At 35.9% G+C, this 23,280-nt stretch overlaps 3 protein-coding genes across 5 annotated transcripts in view; all 3 read left to right on the forward strand.

The window, feature by feature from the left end:
- Positions 1-327: 327 nt before the first annotated feature.
- On the forward strand, positions 328-7,581 carry selenot2 (selenoprotein T, 2). The gene is made up of 6 exons (XM_084134141.1): positions 328-638; positions 2,071-2,181; positions 2,275-2,401; positions 3,730-3,817; positions 4,021-4,167; positions 6,711-7,581. Exons 1-5 carry the CDS (start codon positions 454-456, stop codon positions 4,140-4,142), a joined length of 633 nt encoding a protein of 210 aa, XP_083990267.1. The 5' UTR covers positions 328-453; the 3' UTR covers positions 4,143-4,167; positions 6,711-7,581.
- A 6,042-nt stretch (positions 7,582-13,623) lies between these two features.
- rnf4 (ring finger protein 4) lies at positions 13,624-20,435 on the forward strand. 3 transcript variants are annotated; one of them, XM_084132726.1, is made up of 8 exons: positions 13,624-13,712; positions 14,238-14,324; positions 14,477-14,603; positions 17,522-17,598; positions 17,728-17,791; positions 17,902-18,025; positions 18,333-18,384; positions 19,340-20,435. In XM_084132726.1, the coding sequence occupies exons 2-8, from the start codon at positions 14,313-14,315 to the stop codon at positions 19,487-19,489; spliced, it is 606 nt and encodes a 201-aa protein (XP_083988852.1). In that variant the 5' UTR covers positions 13,624-13,712; positions 14,238-14,312; the 3' UTR covers positions 19,490-20,435. The 3 variants fall into 3 exon arrangements, with proteins under 3 accessions (XP_083988852.1, XP_083988853.1, XP_083988854.1); XM_084132727.1 differs by having other exon boundaries at positions 17,728-17,740; XM_084132728.1 differs by lacking the exon at positions 17,728-17,791 and having other exon boundaries at positions 17,522-17,602.
- Positions 20,436-22,315: 1,880 nt separating this feature from the next.
- fgfrl1a (fibroblast growth factor receptor like 1a) overlaps positions 22,316-23,280 on the forward strand; it is a 65,669-nt gene continuing 64,704 nt past the window's right edge. The window contains exons 1-2 of the mRNA XM_084132810.1: positions 22,316-22,781; positions 23,075-23,171. Coding sequence (XP_083988936.1) covers positions 23,108-23,171 — 64 coding nt within the window. The 5' untranslated portion in view covers positions 22,316-22,781; positions 23,075-23,107. The remainder of the gene's footprint in view (positions 22,782-23,074; positions 23,172-23,280) is intronic.

Below are 23,280 nucleotides of genomic sequence, written 5' to 3' on the forward strand. Positions count from 1 at the left end.
AATAGGCTAGATCTCTTTAACATCATCAAACACAATAATCATCAATGTCAACTCTCCACATTTGAATTTTTGCTCATTATGTAATTCATGTGCCATTTGGCAAAATGGAGAAACAAGTTGTTGTAACTGTTGTCTCTTTAAAAACTTTTATGAAATATACTTAAAACGTGTTTAAATAATTTAATTTTAATCTATAACATTCCCTGTAATTTCCTTTGATGAACACAGAGTGGCGTGCTTGAGCTGAAATGCGTTGATGACACAGACAGTAGATGTCGCTGTTTACACGTTCTTCGTAATGACTCAGCGTGAGAGACTTTTATTTTGAAACATACTTTGGGCGCTTTATCCTGATTCACTCTGTTGTGTCGCTAGCAGACATTCGACCGTTCGGCGGTACCGCGGTAGCAGCGGGTCTTTGGGCTCGGTTCTGTCGCTGTGGACGGGCCGGAGATGGCGGAGTACAGTCAGACGGGTATATTAACGGCCCTGCTGCTGTTTACTGTGGTAACACTGAAGGATATTTATGTGGGCCGCAACAGCATGATTCAACAAGACAGCGCCGTACCCGACATGCACACACAGAGACCGAACAAACACACATTATACACGGGTCCGGTTCTCAAGTTCCAGTTCTGGTGAGAGACTCCACAGACATTCATGTTATTCAGTGTTTTCACTTTCTGTTTAAAGGACAAAGGAGGTGCTAAGCTAATACGGCTAACATACCATGCCCGAATAAAACAATATAATAATAATAATAATAATAATTGATAAATATACATTAAAATAATTATAACCTGCATAATAATTTTATTTACACAATAAAGTGGATGAACAGATAAACTGGGCCGGTTTTGTCATGGGATTAATGCCAAGCGATTTACGTCAAGCGCAATTTACGTCATTCCACCCTTTAAATAGCGTTACGTTATAATCATAAAGCATCTTTTACAACTCATGCACATGTATGTACATGATTTAACATTATTGCTGCAACATAAACTGCTCAGGTTATCGTGCATTCTTGTCTTTACGTGAAATGCTGAAACCAGCAGATTATTATAAATCTGTTTAAAGCTAATTCGGATTTCATGGCTCCCCTTTGCAGTCTATGACTGCTCCTGTTAAAACACAATATATCCAAATACAATGAGCGACATATGCGACATTTTTTCTGATGAAGCTAGATATTATCTAAGTGAAAGTGGTTTTAATTAATAATATTTTTGTAGCATTTTTTTCTCACTTACAATGCATGTAATATTTAGCACCAGTTACTCGTATCTTAACAACATTTTTTACAACCTCTCTCTGACATTTAGAATTGTCTGTCTACTGTACTTTAAAAGTCACCATGAAACAAATTAACAACTCTTATTTTTTTTATAGTGTATTTACTATTAATGGTTTATCCATAAAAATTCATGTGCTCTCTTAATCTTAAATCAAAATAACTTCCTATCCCTCTTGCAGTGACAGCTCTTCTCTGATGACGTTTACTGATGTGAGGGCGGGACAACCTGTCACTCACATGAGATCCACCAATAGCAAGCCACAACCATCCAATCATTTCCTCGTGATAAAATCAAGCCACACCCTAAATGTTTTTCTTGTTTGAGAAGCCGTTTCTCTGTTATACGTCACAATAGGGAAGAAAATACGATTGTAACTAAAGTCTCATGCCGACTTTAGACTTCTATATGTAAATTACCTCTGTTGTTATTGGATGACGTCATGTATCAGTGTAGACCATTTTCTCATAGGTGTCATTGATGTATAAATGTATACGGAAGTAGCGATAAATCTTTTCTTCCATATTGTGAAGTACATCTGTTACGAGTGTAACGCATTATCAAAAAAGAAAAAATGTAGGGTGGAGCTTGTTTCTTTGTACCGGTTGTTAATTGTATGATCAAATGATTGGAGAAGACCTCATTAGAGAGAAGAGACAGTTATGACATTTTGATTTAACATTTCTAAGTCAAAAACAATATATACAAAAATATCTTCATATTCATGGCCATTTCTTAAGTGATAATCTCGGCCATTAACTGTGTTTGTTTTCAGTATATCCTGAGGGTACAGTAAGGTGTTCCAGGAGTACTCCCGGTCCATCAGCCAGCTGTACCCGGACATCCGAATCGAGGGAGAGAATTACCCGCCCAAACCCATCAACAAGTGAGAGAGCATTTTTCCAGATGTAATGGAATTGACCCCCTGTCAGAAAGTGGTTTAGTCCTGACTTAACTCGTCATGTGTCTCCCTCTGCAGATACTTAGGAAACTTCATCTCTTATTTCAAACTGCTTGCCATCGCTTTGATTGTGACTGGACAAAATCCCTTTCAAATGTTTGGAATGGACACTCCAAGAATATGGTCCTGGGGACAGGAGAATAAGGTAATGCTGTTGAAAATAGTACTTGGACTCTAGCCTGGTTTTATAGAGGAGTTGAGGCTGAAGATAAACTTTCACCGTGTCATAGTTGAACTACGCTTAAGCCTGTTTTGAGGAATGAGCAGCATTTCAGAGCCGTAACCACATCGTTTGGTTTGAAGGGCATGAATTGGCAGAATGTATACGATGGCCTATTGATTGTAAACGCCTGTGTTAAAGACGTAAAATAATTTTTTAGGACAGCCTGGTTACATCAGCAGAAAAGTCGTCTCAAAGCTGGACGTTCATTTTATGGAACTGTTATGAAAACAAACTCTGTGTTGTTTAGAATAACATGCACTGATGAATCATGCTCCATGAGACCGCAGGTAAAATATTAACCGATAATAGCCATAGCCTAATTATTACCATTTAATTAAATCCTGTTTCTACATTATTATTATTCCAAGCTCAATATGCTGTTTCACTTTGAAATATTCCATATTATGTCACATATTACAGTCTTTAATCAAAAGTGGCAGAGGTTTCACATCATGGCATTTAGTCAAGAGACACATGGTGTTATTGATGCTCATCTGGCACTGTATTTTAATGGATGGTTGGATGGATATATATATATATCCATCCAACCATCCATTAAAATACAGTATTCATTAAACAGTATTCATCCATTAAAATCATATATACATATATATATGAAGACTTCAGATGCAAAAGCCTCTAAGTGCCAATTTCCTTCTAGAATGATCATTTTTATCAAGCTTGTATGTTTGTTCACTTATTTCATTTTAATGGCAATTGAAAATTACCTATTAATTGTCATTAAAGTGAAATTACTGAACTTAAATATACGAGCTTGATAAAAATACTAATTTTAGAAGAAAATTTCAGATGGCACTTTGAGGCTTCTAGACTATCTCTTCTTGACTATCGAAGAATAAAATGGGACTTGGTTCTGTGCATCCATTGTTGACTGGATTGAGTCAGATCTGAATGAAAGCTTGCAGCCAATTGTCAGAAAAGTGCGGGTTTAAGCAGACAAAATGATTGGAGAAGTCCAGCATATGTCAGAGAAGAATTTCACTGGAAGATTTTGATTAAGAAGTACAATATCTAAAAGAATTACGAACTGAAACATATGCACAGATTAAATGTCCACATTGAGATCAATTACAGAGATGGGGTGAATTTACATTTCGTGCCAACTGCATTTTATCCACTGTCTTCGTAGTGGTTTTAAACAGGAAGCAGTCTAAATCTAAAGGAATCTAAATCTAAAAATCCTAACTTTCTAAAGGAAAGTTTCTCACGGTTGATGGTCTGTTTTGCAGATTTTCTCCTGCCTTATGGCATTCTTCCTTAGCAACATGTTGGAGACCCATTTCCTCTCGACAGGAGCTTTTGAGGTTACATTGAATGGTATGACCACTCCACTCGAAAAAAACAACAACAAAAAACTTTAATATATATATATATATATATATATATATATATATATATATATATATATATATATATATATGAACAATATATGTATATATATATATATATATATATATATATATATATATATATGAACAATATATGTATGTCAAAGATGCTTCACTATCTTTCTGTTTTAGATGTACCAATTTGGTCCAAGTTGCAATCTGGATACGTTCCCAACATTCAGGAGCTTTTCCAGATCTTGGATAACCACCTTAAGATGAATCAGGTTGACAAGATGAACTTTCCTTCACCGTAGAGCTGTTGTTTTTGCCAAGAGACATGTAAGTGGTAAAACCTGTACAATGATGTCACCGTGTGTGTCACAGCATGTTTTCTGTTGTTGCTGCTTTCAGTACAGGTGTTTCCCTTGACTTACAGAGTATATGCAAAACTTGAATCTGATGCTTGCATGGTATTTCAGTATGGAATTTACACCCTGTTCAAAAGTTTGAGGTCAGAAAGGTTGTTTTTGAAAGTCTCTCGTGCTCACCAAAGCCCTATTCGGACAGGACTAGTTTTCCATGGGGACGTTAGAGAAATCTGTGTTTCACAGACGTGCGTTGCTATTTTAATCCCGTCTGAATCAAGAAGACTGTTCGAGACTGTTTTTCTCTCACAACCTCTGTAAAAATTCCAGAGTAGTATGTGGTTTCAAATCCAGCATTTGTGAAGGATAAAGAACCTGCTCTAGAGTCATTTGCTCATGAATTGGACTAAACAGCTCATGCTGTATGTTTGGTTTAATGTGTTTGTTTGTTTTAAAATAGAGACAAGCTTTCCTGCTGTTATTTTGCTGGACTCTACCTTTTTATTTCCTTGCATTCAATTCAGACAGCAAAATCACATTCACAACGATTTAGTTTACCTTGGCTATGGAGTGGCAGCATAGAAAAGTGATGCGGGATGGATCTTTCTAGGGAAAAAATGCAGTTTTTTTAGTCTTCTGTCCCCAATGTATGCATTTAAAAAAAACTTCAGTAAAAGCTTTTTTTTTTCTTTTTTTTTAGCTGCTTTCATCACTACTTGATGCTGCGTTGCACTTGTTTAGGACACGTCAATCAAGTAAGGGTTAATGCCCGACGAGGTGTCCATTATCAGGTATTAATGGACGACGGCGAGGCGTGAACCGTCCGACGCGCAGCGGAGGTATAACTCCGCCGAAGTCCATTAATACCTGATAATGGACACCTCGAAGGGCATTAACCCGCTTATACCATGGTCACTTACGAAAGAAAGAAATATTTAATCAATTAATAATACTTTAATGTGTTTTAGAGTAAAAATCGTGAGGGTTTTTATTTATTAAGTCGAGCGCACTATTTAATATCTCCCGTATACAGGCGTTGCCTAGCAACGTGGCCACAGCGACCCGACCGCAGCAGTTGATCAGTGAGTTTGAGCCAGCGCAATCATTTAGAACTGTCATCAGGCAAATTGACGGGACGCCTTTCCTAGGTGTACACAGGGCCGGCACTAGCCATTTGGGTGCCCTAAGCACAAATGCTTGGCGGTGCCCCAACCCCCCCACCCCCCACCCCCACACACACACACACACACACACACACACACACCCACACCCACACACCCACCAAAGGAATAACAACCATTCAGAATTTCTTAGTTAGGTTCTCTTTACTTCCAAAATAACTGCTGCAAATAAATAATTTTACATTAACAATGGCACCAAACATGAAAAGAAATAAATAATATAAAGGTTAAAATTATAAATACCAAATACCACCACAATTACTAAAAACACAGATTTGGAACTGAACAATGTAAACAAAGAAAGTTAAAAGTGCAAAGGTCTGATGAGGCACAATATAATAATTCTGTACATAATTTGACAACTCTGTGAATATGAAAATTCACGGGGGGGGGGGGGGGGGGGGGGGGTTGCAGTTTCAACGTTTTTTTTTTTTTTTAAAAGACTCAACATGCAGGGCTAAAGCCCCGGACCTTTTGCACTACTAGCGACGCCCCTGGACATGCATACACGCATAGGCGTAATTTGCGGGTAGGACATGTCCCCACCACTATTTTCTAAGGTCGATATTGTCCCCACCACTTTTGAAACATCTCGCGACACGAATGTACCAATACAAATAAACAAAACATCTCCAGTTAACCAGCAGATCATTCATTTCATTCGTTTTTTAAATAAGAGGCGATCTAGCGCTGAAATGTGTTGTTTTTTAAATCAACTGATCAAAGTGCTCGTTGCCGCTGCGATCAGTGGCGCGGATACTATGTTTGTTTCTGGCTCGCGCACAGCCTTCACTCAGACGCGCGCTTCAATCCGTTGTGGAGAGACTCTCTATTCGTTCCGGTGCAATTAGAAAACAAAAAGCACAAAAAAGTGTCCCTGCCTGATATACAACCACTGAAAAACATAATCGGTTTTGATGAGAAAAAAAAAAAAAAAAAAACTATATGAGTGCGGATTAGAACTCAGAACCTCTGACACGCTTGGCAAAAATTCTACCCCTGGACCACTTAAGTACACACTTAATTTTGTCGGATCAACATATAATAGGCCTCATTTAACTACCACTTAAACTCAATATTAACATGCTTTAGACATATTTTATTTGTTATTTATACTAGTAGCCTATTGTGATGATTTTTCACAACCCAGATTTTCTGGTGCCCCCCCAAGCACTTGGTGCCCTACGCGCAGTGCGTGATGTGCGTGTGCGGAGCGCCAGCCCTGGGTGTACATTATCACTTTTTAATGGACACCCTGCAGCCAATCAGAATCGAGTATTCACCCAGACCATGGTATAACATGCATTAACACCATCAAGTGTCCTCTCGTCTGCAGGTCTCCGGAGCCGTTTCTCTGTTCAGAGGGACTGTGGACTGTGGCATAATGAAGGCCTGCGCTGAAAACACACGCTGTGAGCGCAGACTCGATGCTCGGCCACCACACACACTCCTCCTGCCCAGTGACACGCATCTTCAGATCGACTGCATCTCTTCAGAGCATCAAACTTCATGCATTTGTAGTAGGAGAGTCACATGAGAGATAAAGGCACTTCATTTATTACTCAATGCTGAAGTTAGGGTTTTTTTATGTTTTGTTTTTTTTGGTCAGGGTAGTTCTGTTTGTAACAAGTGCTTTCTCGAGGGCAACTGTGATGTTTTCTTAATGTAGATGTCTTTAAATGGCCTTTAACATGATCATTTGTTTGCACTGGTGTAGACTGTACTGTACTCGGGGGAATCTGACCTTTTTAATTAGTGGGAATGTCTGTGTACTGCGGAAACATGCAGGGTTTTTTTTAGAGTGAGCTAATGTTTTCTTTTTTAATGCTTGAAGTGGTACATTTTTGTTGTGTTTGTCACAGGTTTGCTGGTTAGATTTACTGCATGTGAATGAAGGCCAGATCTTCTGACTTTAACTGTATACACTGCCAGAGTGACCTGTGAAATCGTCTGCAGTCGTCTTAATGATGGTGTGATTGAGTGTTGCATATCAGAAGATGTGAATGGGAACTCTAAAGACATCCACTATTTTTCCAACTCTCCATATAGATGTGGCGGCAAGCAATGTACCCTGATAGTTTAGTGTATCTGTGAATTTGTAACAAAAGTGATACTGATAGTTTGGATTAAGTTGCATTGAGAGAAGAAATTGTACTCTATTTCACAGTGACGTAAAATAAAGATTCAAATATATATAATAAAAAAAATGTGATTGTGAATTATTAATTTCTAATGAGGTGCATTAGATTGTTCAAAATCGTCATGAAACTGAAGTTGCAAGTTTTTTCTTCCCTATTGTGATAGACAGTAGTGGCCAAAAGTGATGTTCGGAGGGGATATTTGTTTTTAATGACCCTACAAGTTCGATTAAAGCATCAAAATATGAGGAAAATATTTTATATTTATTAAATATTTTATTCTTGAGGGAAGAACAAAACACTATACTTGGTTCAGGTATTTATCTGATAAAATTATTTGGCAAAAAAAGGGTTTTTATATATATATAATTTATTATTATTATTTTATTTTATTTTTTTCCAAATAATTCGCAAAACAAAAAGCTTACAGGAAAAAGCATGCATTGACGACAACAATCAGTTCTTAATATTTATATATTTTTGGTTCTCTCGTTTTTGCATTTGTATATAATTTCTTTGAATGAGAGCCTGGCCAAAAATTATGTATGCACAATATAGTATTGGCAAAAAAATTATTTACATTTTTTCCCCCAAAATTTATTAAAACATTTTTTTTTTTTAAATAAATAAACTGATATAATGCATATTTTTGAGTCATGAACAATGTGTTTTATTTGTTAAATAACATTGTTAAGTGTTAAAGTGTTTACATTTTTTGACTTTTTATGTCAGGCAGTACAACCATAGTTGTATGTTGTACCACCTGACGTGGAAAGTGTACCAACTTACCCATATTTGAAATGAGCAGTTTTGACCAGTATTTGAGAGAGATCTACAAACCTTTTCACTGCCACAAGGATCAGCTGGGCTCCTCTGGATGATGCATTATCATGTTTACTGTTAGTACCTTGTCAATTCATAATAAAAGAGCCATGTTTGCAGTTGTGCCATCCTGACATACAAATTTGTTTATATGAAATGTTTCAAACCTAAAATGATGCCATAGTATTTCGTTTTTATTTTTTTATTAATATTATTAAGAAACCATTTTAATAGTTTCTTAGTCTGTTCATTTGTTCAGACAGTTGCACCACCTGACATCAAAACATAAAATAAAATGTATAATATAAATGTACTAAAAATGAATGAACTAAATAGGTTAGAAGTGATATATGTCATGAATTTATCAAATTATTGTAAAAGGAAACAATGTAGTTGGACACAAAAATATGCACGTCATGTCATTGACCCATATCCGAGCGAGACGGCTTCTCGAACAAGTACAAATGTGGGGTGGAAAGTACAAACCTTATAAGGTTTATTATCTACAATGCTAATCTTGGAATAGTTCATATTCATCCGTGCATCATCTGGAATGGAGTATCTGAACTTTAAAAGCAAAAGGAAAGGTATGTGATATGAACATCCAATAGCTTCATTTTTTGTGTGCTAAAAGCTGAACATTGATGTACTTCACAATTGACTGTGTAAGATTATTTTCCAGAAAATAAAGCCAGTTGCTCTCTGAGGAATATATTCCATGTATTCAATCCAGCTGTGAAAACATCTGTCAGCTGTGAATTGGGCTCTTGTCTGATTTCATCCTACTGTAGGTCACATGACATCAGGCCCATAAAAGAGGGCTATTATTTGTGAAAGATACAGAATATTTTACAGCCTATAAAATATAGTGTCTCTGCTTCTTTGTTTCAGAGTTTACATTCTGTCCCAGCTACAGCGGTAGAGCTTGAACAGCAGGGAACACCGTGACCCTTTTCTGGCATTGGGATCATCCAGCTCTGTGGTCAAAGAGGGTTCTTCACTTTTTAAGAGCACTCAAAATCATCATCCGTACATGATGTGAGAGTATATTGGTATAATAAAACATTTTACATAGGCCTATTAAGGAAACTGATTCCATTTCCTAATCATGTGCATCTTCGCAGCTTCTCCTTTACCTTATGAGATTGTCAAACCACCCACAACTTTATAACTGTGAAATAGGGTAAAAGGATCAATCGAGCAGGGGTTTTATCAAAAAAAAAAAAAAAAAGTTTTATAGTATCTTATACAATATTGTATATTTTGTATATAAATATTTATTTAAATTAAAATAAATGTATCTACTTTTCTTTTATTATATATGAATTAATTCATTTACATTTAATTTTACAGTTTTATACAGTTTTTCTCAGCTAGTTGCTTTCAGTCTTTTAGATGCCAAGGACCCCCAAATAATGCTCACCCTATGTGAGGGACCCCCATCCTAAAATTGAAAAGGTATATAGTTTCTTGTAAAGACCCAGTTTATACCATGAAAAATTGATTTTATAAATATGTCTACTATGTTTCTATTAAAGGGTTAATTCCCCCAAAAATGAAAATTCTGTCATTAATTAACCTCATGTCATTCCAAAATCATAAGACTTTCGTTCATCTTTGCAACAGAAATTAAGATATTTTTAATTAAATCTGAGAGTTTTCTGTCCCTCTATTGACAGTCTATACCACTTTCAGACAGGTAGTAAAGACATCATAAAAGTAATCTATGTGACTCAAGTGGTTTAACCTCAGTTTTATGAAGCAATGTGATTGCTTTGTTTGTGCAAAATAATAATAATAATAATAATTTATACCACTATTTACAAAATATTACTCTCCAAAGCATGAGTTAGAGTTAGGCTACATTATTATGTTTCTTTTTTTCTACTTTTATAGTACTGGGCCCGGTTTCCCGATAACGCTCACTCTTAGCGCGCTAAGAAAGCTGGAAAGATAGGCTATATCTTACCAAAGTTGTTTATGTTCCTAAGTGTGTTCCCCGAACCATACCTTAGGCCATGGGCGAGGCTAGCCCCTTTTTAGGGGTGCTTCAGCACCCCTAAAAAGGAGCTCAGCACCCCTAAAACTTGGAGTAAGAAATGTTGTTATTCTAAAAATTTTGTTCGTCTTTGACAAGGTTAAATAATGTCCAAAACATACTCCGTAGTTTGTGGTTTAAAATGTATGTGTAAGGATGAAAATGAAAACATCCCCGCTTAGCAAATGGTGTCATCCTCTTCTCTTCTACTTCTCCTCTGTACCTGCACCGCTCAGCACGACCGTCATCCAGCGCGAAACACACGCAGAGTGAGAACCATAGGCATCACTAGGCCCTTTTTAAACTTCTGCCTAGCCCCCCTAAACATTTGTGATTAAGTGTAGGCTACACAAATGCGTGTTCGCAGAAGCTCCTGTGCGCGAATTTTAGCAGCACGACTGACGCTTCAGTTTACGGTCAAGTGCGAGTTAAGAAGATGTAAGTAGCTAAACTAAACATTTTATATTTGACAGTTTTTTTAAACGAATGACAAAAATAATTAGAAAACTAATAAACTTTTGTCTAATTTCGCCATTTAGAGCTAAAAAATGGGCCTATATAACGTGTAATGTCATTGTGAGGGGACAAGAAACATTAACAAAGCCGTTTTCATAGGCACAAGATTAATAATGCATGTGTACATGTTGAGAATTAATATAATACAATTTGTAGCCTTCAGTAAATTAAAAAAGTTCAGCTTTAGGAGGGGAAGAGACAGGGCAAGATCAGGAGACTGAGAGAAAAAGACAGAATGATGGAGATGAGGAGAGAGCAGGTTTTAAATCTATTTCTTATCCTTTTTTGGCCTTCAAACGTCTTGAAATGCACATATCAGAAATAAAAATGTTTAACCCCATAACAACCTCAAATTTATGACCTCTTTGATTATAAAGCCCTGTCTATGGCCATGTATTAGGAGTAGATCAATAATGAATGTGTATTGTGAATGAATTTAATAAACTTAGTTACCTAGCTTTCCTGGTAGCTTTGTCTGAGAAAATGATTAATAAATCAACCGACCCTCAGTTGACCCTATGTTTACTTTCTTCACTGACAGACAAAAATGAAAAGCTTATATCAGTCAAAGCTCAGCTTTAGGAGGGGAAAAGACAGAGCAGGATAAAAACAAAGAGAAAAAGAGTGTGATGCTGATGAGGTGAGAAAAATAAACAGCTGCCCGCACATGGTTTTAAAGCTATTGTTATCCAATTTTTTTGGCCTTCAAAACATCTTAAAATGATCAGAGAAATCAAAATTTTCTCGGGGGAGCATGCCCCCGAACCCCCCTAAATACCTCACATTCGGTTCCTCAGTGATTATAAAACCGTGCCAGATGCATGTTACTGGATGAATGAATGAAACTAGTTAATAATGAGCATTAGACCATAAACTAACTTTTTAAAAAAAAAAAATCATACCCTCATTGGGGGCTGAGCCCCCCTAAAATGAAAATCCTAGAATCGCCCCTGCCTTAGGCGATGGTGCTGAATTGTTTGATATTGATGGCTCAAGAATCAATTATTCTCTCATGCAGGGGCTGTTTATGTGAGAAAGCGGTGATCTTTATAAATGAAGCACTTCAGAAATAGTTGAAATTGCAATTTATTATGATTATAGGATATTATAAAAAATAATCCAAACTATAATAGCCTAGCCTACATATTTTAAAATTGTAACATATATTGCTGCCACAATAACCTTTTCAAAAATGTACGTGCCTTCTTCTCTTTCCCATTTTTGTTCGCTGAGGTGGAGCTGCAATGAAATATTGTTCTTGTAAATACTTTCCAGCATTTCAGTAATAAAAGTTTACATCTTGCATACGGTGCTCGGCAGTGATCAAAAAGGATTTAAACCGTGAATTTTGAATCTCTTGTAAACTCAGAGATGTGGATTCAGACGGCAATTAAATTACCACACGACCTGTTTGTCAAAAAACAGAAGGTACTAATTTGGCCAGGGATTTTTACGCGGGTTGGGTGAGAAAAACACTGATATTATGGATTCGGACGGCACTAAAATCACCGACTTACCCCTGTAAATGTTTAAAATACCGGACGAGCCCATGAGAAACAATATTAGCGTCCGAATAGGACTTAAGTAGCCTATGCTTTCACTGGCCTTTAAAAGAGCGTAATTAAATTATTGTAATTAAATTAATAATATTGTATAATAATATAATTAAAAATCTAACAACAATCAGTGTAATGACAATTTTATTCTTTGCATGAAAACACTTGAATTAGCCTAATTTAATACTGTCTGGGTGTATTAAAACTTCAGAATTATATTCATATAGACCTGCAACAGTGATAAGGTAAAGCTAAGAGTGGTCCAGACCAACCTTACGAAAGTGTGACTTACAGAAGATATAGCCTACTTAGCGAACGAACGTTTCGGGAATCGTGCCATAAGGTTAAGAGAGAGGTTAAGGAATAGGTTAAGAACTACTTAGAGATAAGAACGCTTTGGGAAACCGGGCCCAGTACTGTTCAATATATTTATTTAATTACTTATTTATTGTAATTAATTTTTATTTATTTACTAATTTGTTTATTTTAATCAAAATTTTACGTTAAAAATATATGGAGACAGAAGGCTTTTCTAATTTATTTGTTATCTTTATGGCAAAATATCTGTACTTTTTTTATTATTATTTATTTATTTATTGTGTGTGTGTTATTATGGAATGCCAAAGCTGACTTTATTATAAATAAATAAATAAATAAATAAATACATAAATAAACGAAGAAATGTAAAAAAGCAAAAATACATAAATAAATATACAAAGAAATGTAAAAAAAAGTACAAATAAATGAGTATTTCTACTTTTATTTCCTTATTTATGTATAATCGTATTTTTTCACACATTTTTATTTTTTATTTATACATTTATTTATTTTCACATTTATTTATTTCTACATTTATTTATTTCCACATTTATTTATTTCTACATTTATTTATTTCTACATTTCTTTGTCCGCTAATGAGGGGGGCGTGTTTTACCTCAGACATCAGCAATAGAGCTCAGAGTGGCAGTGCTGAAGCTTTGAGGCCACAGTGACACCTTGTGGTGGACAATATCACATTTTAAGTCATTATTTTTACTTTTTTACATTTCTTCGTATATTTATTTATGTATTTATTTACCATATGTTTCATGTTATGTTGTAATGTCCCCCCTATGGATGCTAGAAAAGATTTGCAGTTCATGAAAATACATTCATCCAGAACACTTCCAGTCCGACAGGTGGCGCTGTGACTGGAGCAGAACTGTGCGTCTTATTCTACTGTATTTCTGCTGTAGCTTTTAAGGGCTGACTGCTGGAGAGAGTGTTGAGTATGTAACCGGCTATTCTGTTAAACTGATGATAATGTTGATTTAATATGTGATATTTAAATATAAAATCTAATAAACTAATGTATTAAACAATAATTTAACCAAAAGTACATTTCCAGAATCAAGCTAGCTGTCAGCTAACAATGAGACCATGTTAGCTAATTAGCGAACTAGCTACTATTTAAAACACTTTTTGACGGGTTCTTTGATGAACACATTAAGTATTTATTATTGTTTACAAAATAACAAAACGCGCCTTTTGTCCATGCTTACTACACGGTTTTCTATGAATTTTAGTCATGTAAATAAGGCTAGCTGGCTAATGCAGATATTCAACTCGCTCATTTATTTACATACGATATTTGACACAAGGGTTTTATCTTGTGAGAATATAGCAAGCTACACGTCATTTAATGTGTCGTCGGGAGTAAAAAACGGACATCTTTAGACTGAATTACTAAGATTTAAATAAATACTTTGTCTAAACAGTTTGTGTCCTTATAATACGACTAATTTGTGTTTTAGCATTTATTATCCGTTTCGAGGAATTATCTGTTGACTAAGTGATATTTCGAGGCATATTGGAGAACACCAGTCAACATGAGTAATGCTGTGAGTATGGCTGATCATGTGACCACTCACGTGATTAGTGCTGATTAAATTTAAACTATTGCAGCTTGTTGAATGGCAGTTTCCCTGCTTCCAAACAATAACAGTAATACAACAGCTGTACTATGGTAACCACTTGTGTCTCCTGTGTTTAGACCCAGAGGAAAAGACGAACATCATCCACTGCATGTTCAGTCCGTGTCAGTAGAAAGAGGAACCGGACCCAGATGTCTCAGACGGTGATGGAGACTATTGATGTGCTGGAAAGTGACAGAACTAACAGTGAGTTTGCTAGATGAGTCATTCACTTCTCATATGATGTATCATTTATCAAGCACAACATACAGTGGTTTACTGGAAAGACTCTATGATCAACAATATCCTGTTTAAACAAAGCCTTGAACAATAAACTTTTTGCAGGAGGGTTGAGCAACTTTCTGAATTTACAGTTTCCTTTTCAGTTTGTGAGCTGGATTTGCATTGAATTCACTAACGTTACACCCATAGGAACCTCTATAGCAGGGATAGGCAACTCCGGTCCTGGAGGGCCATCCTGCAGAGTTTAGCTTCAGCCCTCATAAAAACTCACCTGCCTGTATCTATCTAGTAATCCCGAAAACACTGATTGCCTTGTTCAGGTGTGTTTAATTAGGGTTGGAGCTAAACTCTGCAGGACAGTGGCCCTCCAGGACCGGAGATGCCTATCCCTGCTCTATAGAGTGCAACAGTCTGGTTCCGGAAGGAAAAATCCCATTCATATTCTCCATAGGGAAATTGATTTTGAACAATAACTTATAAACTGTTAAAGAGCAGCTTCCAGAGTTATTTTGGTTAATTTTTATTACAAAAATGAACCATTACTGAACTTACTTAAGCTGGACTATGATGCTATTTTCTTCTAGATCTGCTGTACAGCAGAAACAAACTTTGTTGAATTAATTTCCTGTTATCACTGTAACTGACTTGACTTGAAAGACAGACCTGCTGTAAGCTACAAGGTTGTTAATCGATGATATATGCTTTTTTTGAAGTCATCAGCCTGCATTATTTCAGCTTCATTTTTTTAATACTAAACTTTAATGGGAAATCCTTGTGAGAAACTGCATTACCCATGATTCTGCAAAGAAATCTACACCAATCAGAGAATTAAAACAAGCAAATCATGCCAATATAATTATTTAGTGCCCGTCAAGCACTGAAAATGTAGTAAAACACACACACACACACACACACACACACACACACACACACACATATATATATATATATATATATATATATATATATATATATATATACATATACATGTATATACATGTGTGTGTGTGTATATATATATATATATATATATATATATATATATATATATATATATATATATATATATATATATATATATATATATATATATATATATATATAAAAATCTTTAAATCAATTGTTTTATATTTCTACTTTGTTTCTAATTCGATTGTCATTCGCAATGCTTCATGGGATTGTATTTCCAGAACACTGAAATTACCATAACAGATGAATTGTCAAAATATTGAACTTGGCTATCATAACAGATTTTAATTTTACTCATACTACAAACACAATCATATTACCTCATTTGAATCTGTAGATTTTATAATGTATCAAATTATTATTATAATTATTAAATATAGATTTTGATGTGACATTTCAAGTATTATCTTATATTTCTTGAAAAACCTGGAATATTTCTGGAAAAATGTGTTGTGTGACATTTTGATTAATTGAATTCATACTAAAAATGAAATGTAGTATTAAAACTATTTTATATATGAATTAAGAATGTTCTAATGATTGTCATTCCTTATTTATTTAAATAAATACAATTTTAAATCATAAACCGGGGACACACTGTAAATCCGTTTATGAGTGTAATTTGATCATGCCCAAACGCCCATGCCGAGTTGCGTTCAGTCGGTGTTCACAGATGGTGTGTAAAATCTGCTCCAGTCATTGGAAACAGTCTTTAAGGCTGCGTTCACACTGCAGGGCTTAATGCTCAATTCCGATTTTTTGAAAAAAATCGATTTTTTTGCAAGGCCGTTCACATTTCCAATTAAATGCGACCTTTTGTGATCTCCTGTGTGAACGTGAAATGACCCAGAAGTGAACCGCATGGGCAAAAGAGTACTCAGCGGTCAACAACGTCACTTATTGTTTGCGGAAGTAGCTAAACTTCAACTAACTGTGATTCTCACACACACACACACACACAACACACGAGCGCGCGCAGCAAAAAAATCGGAATTGGGTCGTTTCAGCCTAAGGCTACGTTCACACTGAAGGCTGAAACGACCCAATTCCGATTTTTTTGCCCCTATGCGACCTGTATCTGATCTTTTCATGACAGTCTGAACGACACAGATCCGATCTTTTCAAATGCGACCCAGGCCACTTGGGTATGTGGTCCAAATCCGATACGTATCCGATCTTTTGAAATGCGACTTCAGTCTGAACGGCCAGGTCGCATGTATCCGACCCGCACGTCATTGATACGCGACAAACGTCATAATTCTGCGTTGAAGTAGTCGCCGGTTTGAAAACGGACTGCATATTCGTCGAGCTGAGGTAAATCTGCCGAACGGGTCGACCTCGACGAGCCTGTTAATTAAAAAAAAAAAAAAAAAGCCCACGGCCACCATGATGATATATCCAATGTGAATAAGAGTAGACTAATGATCACTCAAACCACTTCAGGAGGTGGTTTGAGACGCATTCCAGACGAAACTGGACAAGTATAAATGCATCTGGTTGTTGAAGCCACACATGTACATTTTACTCCTCCCAAAATGTTAAAAACAAGGGCCTGTTATAGGCTCCCGTTTCCCTGTAGTCACATGACTGCAATACTGCAACACAGATATGGGCCGCCCTAGATGAGTAGCTGAGTAGCAAACCGACGTGCGAATTAAAGTAGAGACTAAGTGATCCCACCAGTGCTGATGCTGCTCTCTCTCCTATTGCTGGCTTTGATCTTGAAATGAGCTGATGAGAAATACACACGTTTATGTGGCCAAGTGAAAATGGAAGAGTTTTAACAAAAAGGTTAGCTAGCCGATCAGTAAAAATGCATGAAGTGACCAGGTGTAAACAGGCCCGTAGCTTCTGTTAAATGTCTCCTGATCTAGACTGCTAACGTGTTTCTCTTTCATGCCGTCTTGTCCAAGGTGAAGATGTTGTAGATTTAACGTGTGAAGGGTCTGAAACTGCGGTTGTTGACCTCACCAATAATGATTCTATTGTGGTGAGTCTTCAACTCTTGGTTTGACTGAAGCATGTGCTTTCTATTCTTTGGTTGTGTTGGTATTGTTACTTTTTTTTTTTTTTTAATGAATTCTTTCTCTCCCTTTTCTCGTCGTCTCATGGGATCAAGGTTGTGGAAGATGGTAATGTATCATTTTGTTTTTCTTTTGTTGATGTAATTAAACTTCTCATTTGTGAGTCTTTTTGATAAAAGCATATTATCATATGATATGACAGAATACTTATTGTAGTGGCAGTGAGGTGAGTTTTTAAAAATGTGATAACATTCATGTTTGTGTTGCAGGTGTGCAGAGCAGACGTGGACCAGGCACAGAGAGTTACGTTCTGAGCAGTGATGAAGAGGAGGAGTCTAGTCTCAGACTCAGTCCAGGTTTACTGTCCACCCTGCATGCCAGCTCACGGGCCAGGTACATCCATGCTTCTCACACAGACCAGATCAGCCTATGCCAATGAGTCTTGGATCCTATTTCAATGCCACCAAACACCGTTGTTGTGCAAATGAACACATTAAAAGTTTTCTGTTTTCAGTTGAAACGGTGTCTGTTTAAAAGCGCTGTATAAATGAAGGTGACGTGATATATGCTAAACAATAGTCTTCATCCTTGTATGTAAATTTTGTGGGTGCAGCTTTGTACGCAACAGTAACGTCTAGATTAGTGTGTATTTCTCCATCTTCTCGTGTTGACTTGTTTTGTGGTGTTGTGTTGGCTGTAGGTCTACACCAGGAGCCGTTAGCTGTCCTGTTTGCATGGATGCTTATTCAGAGGTAAGTCCTTATATGTGGTAAATAATCATATATGCAGTTCATTTAAGCCCAACGTATTCTTCATTTGACACATGCGCATTACAACAACTCGGTCCAGTACCTGGGCAATCTCTCTTCATGAGTTATAGCCATCATTTAAGGCCAATTCACACTGCACAAACAAACGCCGACGTACGGCAACAGAAAGTTTTTGTCGGATCAGAGCTTACGAATGTAAAAGTCCGAATTGTGAGATAGTCGCAATTACCTTTTTTATGTTTCATTCTGTGGCGGAAAAACCTTCCATAGATGATGCTGTGTGAATTGGCTTTTCTGGATCATTTTGGATAATAAAAGTAAAAAAAAACAAGATCACGATTCTCCCACGATTCTGAATAGACAACTAAACAAAATAACATGTAATTTACTAGAAGTTCTTACAAAATGTGCTATCTATTAAAAAGAAAATATTTTTTTTTTTAAATCGGTTTGAATGAACGATTCATTGAGTGAATCCATTACTTATTCCATTACTGAATGAATCAGAATTTTTTGAACAAATCTCCTGAATGAATGATTCAATGACAAGTACATCTGTCACTTGTCGCCACCTCCTGGTGTAAAAATGTAATTGATAAAATCTATATTTTAAGCATCAACTTGCTTTCAAAAGGTGATTTACTCTATTTTGATCGCTACCATAGACATCAAACCATAACCTGTTATTCCCAGTACTTCTGTGAAAATTTGAATTACTGTAACACAGAAATAATGATGCTGTGTGGTTAAAAATGTTTTATCTCTACATGACAACTGCCCTCTCTTCATCTGTTCTCATTGTTCATCAGCTAAAAAAAATTGTTCTGAAAGTGATTCCAGCAATATTCCTCTGTGCCGTTATTGTTATAGTTGTGGTGTGTCTATAATATGATGTATTTCTCTGACTTTGTAAATGAATCTTTGATCCCGTTCCCAGATCATTGACAGCGGTCGGCTCATGGTCTCCACGAAGTGCGGGCACCTTTTCTGCAGTCAGTGCATCCGCGACTCTCTCAGCAGAGCTCACAGCTGCCCTACATGTAGAAAGAAACTCACACAAAAACAATATCACCCAATATACATCTAATGATAAGACGAGCAACTCGCTGAGATCAGCGTCTCAATTTCTGCAGTACGTTCTCATCAAACAACTGCACACCTCTATGTTTTCACTGGCTGTTTCATATTTGACACATCAGTGCCGAGATGATATTTGGCACAACAACAGAAAAGATTTTGTTGGAACTGAAAGGGCACTTAGTCTAGGATTAAGTATTTTTAAATTGTGAACACAAACACTGTTTTGAAGTTTAGAGGTATTGGGAATATAAACTGACATTGGGTAGTCTGGGTTTTCAGGTCTTGGCTGCTATAATAATATTTCCCCCCTTTTTTTTTTCGGTCACTCAACTCCGCACAGTTTTAGTGTTGAGGATTTAGGATCCAGTTTGAATGAAAAATGAGTGACCAACCATCACAGTAGCATCTAGTAATGTTAGTTTAGTCTTGAGAAGAAAATGGCTCAGTGCTGTGGTGGTCTCAATTCTTGTTTAGTGAAATTTGTCAGTGAAATTTGTGAGCTTTTAGTGAATGGGGCGCATTGATGGACAATGAGGTCGCCCTTCCCTGTACCCGCTCTCATTTATCTGTATAGCCTTGTTAGCTTAACTGTCACTCACAGTTAACTTGTTATTCATTATCTCTTTATTTGATGGGAATTAATATTTAGATTCATTATTTGTCATTCAGTGTATTCAGGTAAATATTTGAAGGAACAATGACTGCTGGTCAACGCTTGTAAATGTGTCGTCCTGATCGCGCTTTCATCTCAGAAGCACTTTTAAAATGATCATTTGCTGACCGGTTAGCAGTGGGTGACCCGGGACTGAAGCTAGCAAGGCTTGTTTGCCCAACTATACATGTTAAATGTTGATATTTGTATATATTTTCATGTATAAAGGACCTGTAAGTTAAAGAGGCGTTAGTATTGTAAAGACCATAACATTTATTTCAATAAACGTTTTGATCACTGATTGTGTGCTTTATTTCATGGGGTTTACGACATTTTGATAAACACTGGATTGTTAAAAGAAATTGTGTAGACAGACTTAATCAAACACAACAGTTTCCTCATTCTAAGTAGCGAACAATAAGATTATCTGTATTTCCCAAAGCTAAATAATAAACGAGCGTTTTAAGGACAAAAAAACCTGACAAATGTCTTGAAATGCATCATCTGAATAATGTCCTGAGGTGTGGCAATCATAGTGTATGTAAATAATTGACCCATCTGTTGAATTATTAGAAAATAATGTAATGGTGTATTTTCTAATAATTCAATGGCCCGTTGTCTATTATTTTTTTTATACTTATACTATTATAGAATGTATTCATATTTTGTATTAGCGTTTTTATGTTAGGTTTTCATTTAAAATGTTTAGTTATTTTGTTATGCGTTTGTGTGTGTGTGTGTGTGTGTGTACATATAGTGCAGGGTAGTAACTAATTATATGTAATCAGATTCCAAAAATGATATACTTGTAATTAGATTATATTACATTTTAAAATACTCATAATCAGATGACAGTTAGATTTTCATTTATTACATGATTACTTAATATTTACAAAATGGCAGGACATTATTCATAATTTAATTTGATTCTCACCAATTCTTTTTTATCTTTTAAATTGTCCTTTTTATAACGGCCTATTGCTTATATTTAATCTTTTTTTGTTTTATTTTTATTTTAAAATCTTACATTTTATGGTTTAATTATGACCTTTTTACCTTACAGACTCCCTGTAGTTTCTTCACAAACCACAGTTTGGGGAACCCTGATGTAATGTAATGTTTAATGCACTTAATTTTGTTAAACACAAAAATTAAACACTTTTTTTGTATTTTTATATCACTGAAGTACAAGATTGTCCTATTCAAATCTGTGTGATCTATGTTTTCATCATGTAATTTGTATTCAGTAATGGACTACAATTTGTAAGTAATCTATCCAGCACTGTATTATGAACTTTATAAAATAGTTTAAAATAACGCGACCGTGCACGTTTCATCTTGACAGTATCAGAATTCACCACAAGATGGCGGCACGTGTTCTTAAATGTAAAGCACGTTTTGCAAGTATTGTTGATCGCTGGTTTGAAGGATTTCTTCTCCCCAGCTGAGGGCAGTGATGAGCCCACTTTAGATGAGCTGTGTTTGTTCTGGGGCTTTTGCTGGATTGTTTTTCTTCTTCTTTTTACACTTTATAAGTCCACAAATAAATTGACAAATTAACACAACACTATTATTAATTAATTATCTAAATGTGTGCAAAACATATGTGCATAATTGTACAACATTGTCTACAAAGCACAACACTCACATATTTACATTAGATGAATATGTATACCACATGTGCCCAGGATCTGCATTAGAGTACATTTAAAAACTGATGAGAAGGTAAAATAGCCAGCTGTGAGATATTATCCCAGCTGTCTCTCTAAAGCTTTGTTTACTGAGGGTCTCCCATGTTAAGACACTTTTAGTGTTGTTTGCAGATTTTAGTTGATACTATCACTTAGGCCACTTAAAGTCTTGTGCTTGCTAGTGTGATTGGGTGTGTAATTATTTTTATAGGTCTTTTATAATGTCAGACAGTTGCAAATGATATTTGTTCAGGTCTATTTTTCATTTGGATTTAGAAAGTGGTAAAATTACGTTTTGCTGTTAAAATTGTGATTTCAGTTATTCACAGCAAATATAAATATATAATGCAAATAACCATAATAAATAATATAATATTAAGTAATATGTTGTTTTTATTTAGTCTATTATTATTATTATTAAAGAGTTAAACAGTGAGAGTGAATTGGCTCGCTGTGATTGGTCTAAAGTTGGCCGTAGGGCTGGACCGTCTCACACTCTGTATGTGTGTGTGTGTGTGTAGCGTGTGTCTGGACTGCGGGATATTTAGTTAACGGTATTTAAAAAAAAAACGTTTTGATACAAATTTCGGTGCTGTAAATAATTTGTCTTCTGTGTTTTATTATCAGACGAAACTTGGAGATGAAGTCGCTGTGATCTGAAGTGCTTGCGCGACACAGCGCGCGGTGACTGTCATCAACAGAAGTTTACGGCGATCAGCGCGTGTATTAAAAAGTGTCGCGCGAAAATACATGACGTCAGAGCGTTCAGGAATACAGTTGCGCGTGATAATTAAACCTATTGAATTCACTGGATCCAGTGTTGCGTGCGTGAGGATTTCTGACGTAGCGTCCAGTGTACATTGGCATGATTTGTCTGGAGTGTTTTAACAGGATGTAAGCATGATATTTTATCTATCAGTCGCGAGGAACAGATTTATCAACGTTTTCAGCATTTGGTAAGTCTTGTATTTTTGACTTGGAATATTTTATTGCATGTTTTATGTTTTAAAATGTACCTTTTACCCACTTGAAACCGCTTTTTTATGGACATGTGCTGGTTATTGCATGAATTAATATATCCTTGCTGCAAGTTGTGCTGTGTTGTGATTTAACTGAAGTTGTGTTAGAATTGTAATTCAATCCTACACACGTTTACAACGGTGCAGCAGAAGTTCATTAGAGTTTTGGCATTGCTCAGGTATTGATTCACCAGTTCTTGTTCTCACTAAAAGATTGATTTCTTTTATAGATTGAAGAACCAGAGTGCTTTAATAGGGACATCATGGAACTCTTTTGGATTGTTTTCTTCATTTTTGACATTATTTTCATAACAGACTGCGCTAGAGGTGAGTAAAAGTATATTTGCCCTTGTAAAATGTCTGGGGGGAAAATTAAGCCATTACAGCAATTCGTGGTAAATGGTACATGTCAAAGAAATTAAATTATTATGTTTTA

This window comes from Abramis brama (assembly GCF_963993115.1).
Source record: "Abramis brama genome assembly, chromosome: 13".
NCBI lineage: Eukaryota > Metazoa > Chordata > Actinopteri > Cypriniformes > Leuciscidae > Abramis > Abramis brama.

Coding starts and splice junctions, on each gene's coding strand:
- rnf4 (XM_084132726.1), top strand. Junction 14,604..17,521: donor GGAAAGTGACAGAACTAACA/GTGAGTTTGCTA, acceptor GTCTTGTCCAAG/GTGAAGATGTTGTAGATTTA. Junction 18,385..19,339: donor GCATGGATGCTTATTCAGAG/GTAAGTCCTTAT, acceptor TCCCGTTCCCAG/ATCATTGACAGCGGTCGGCT.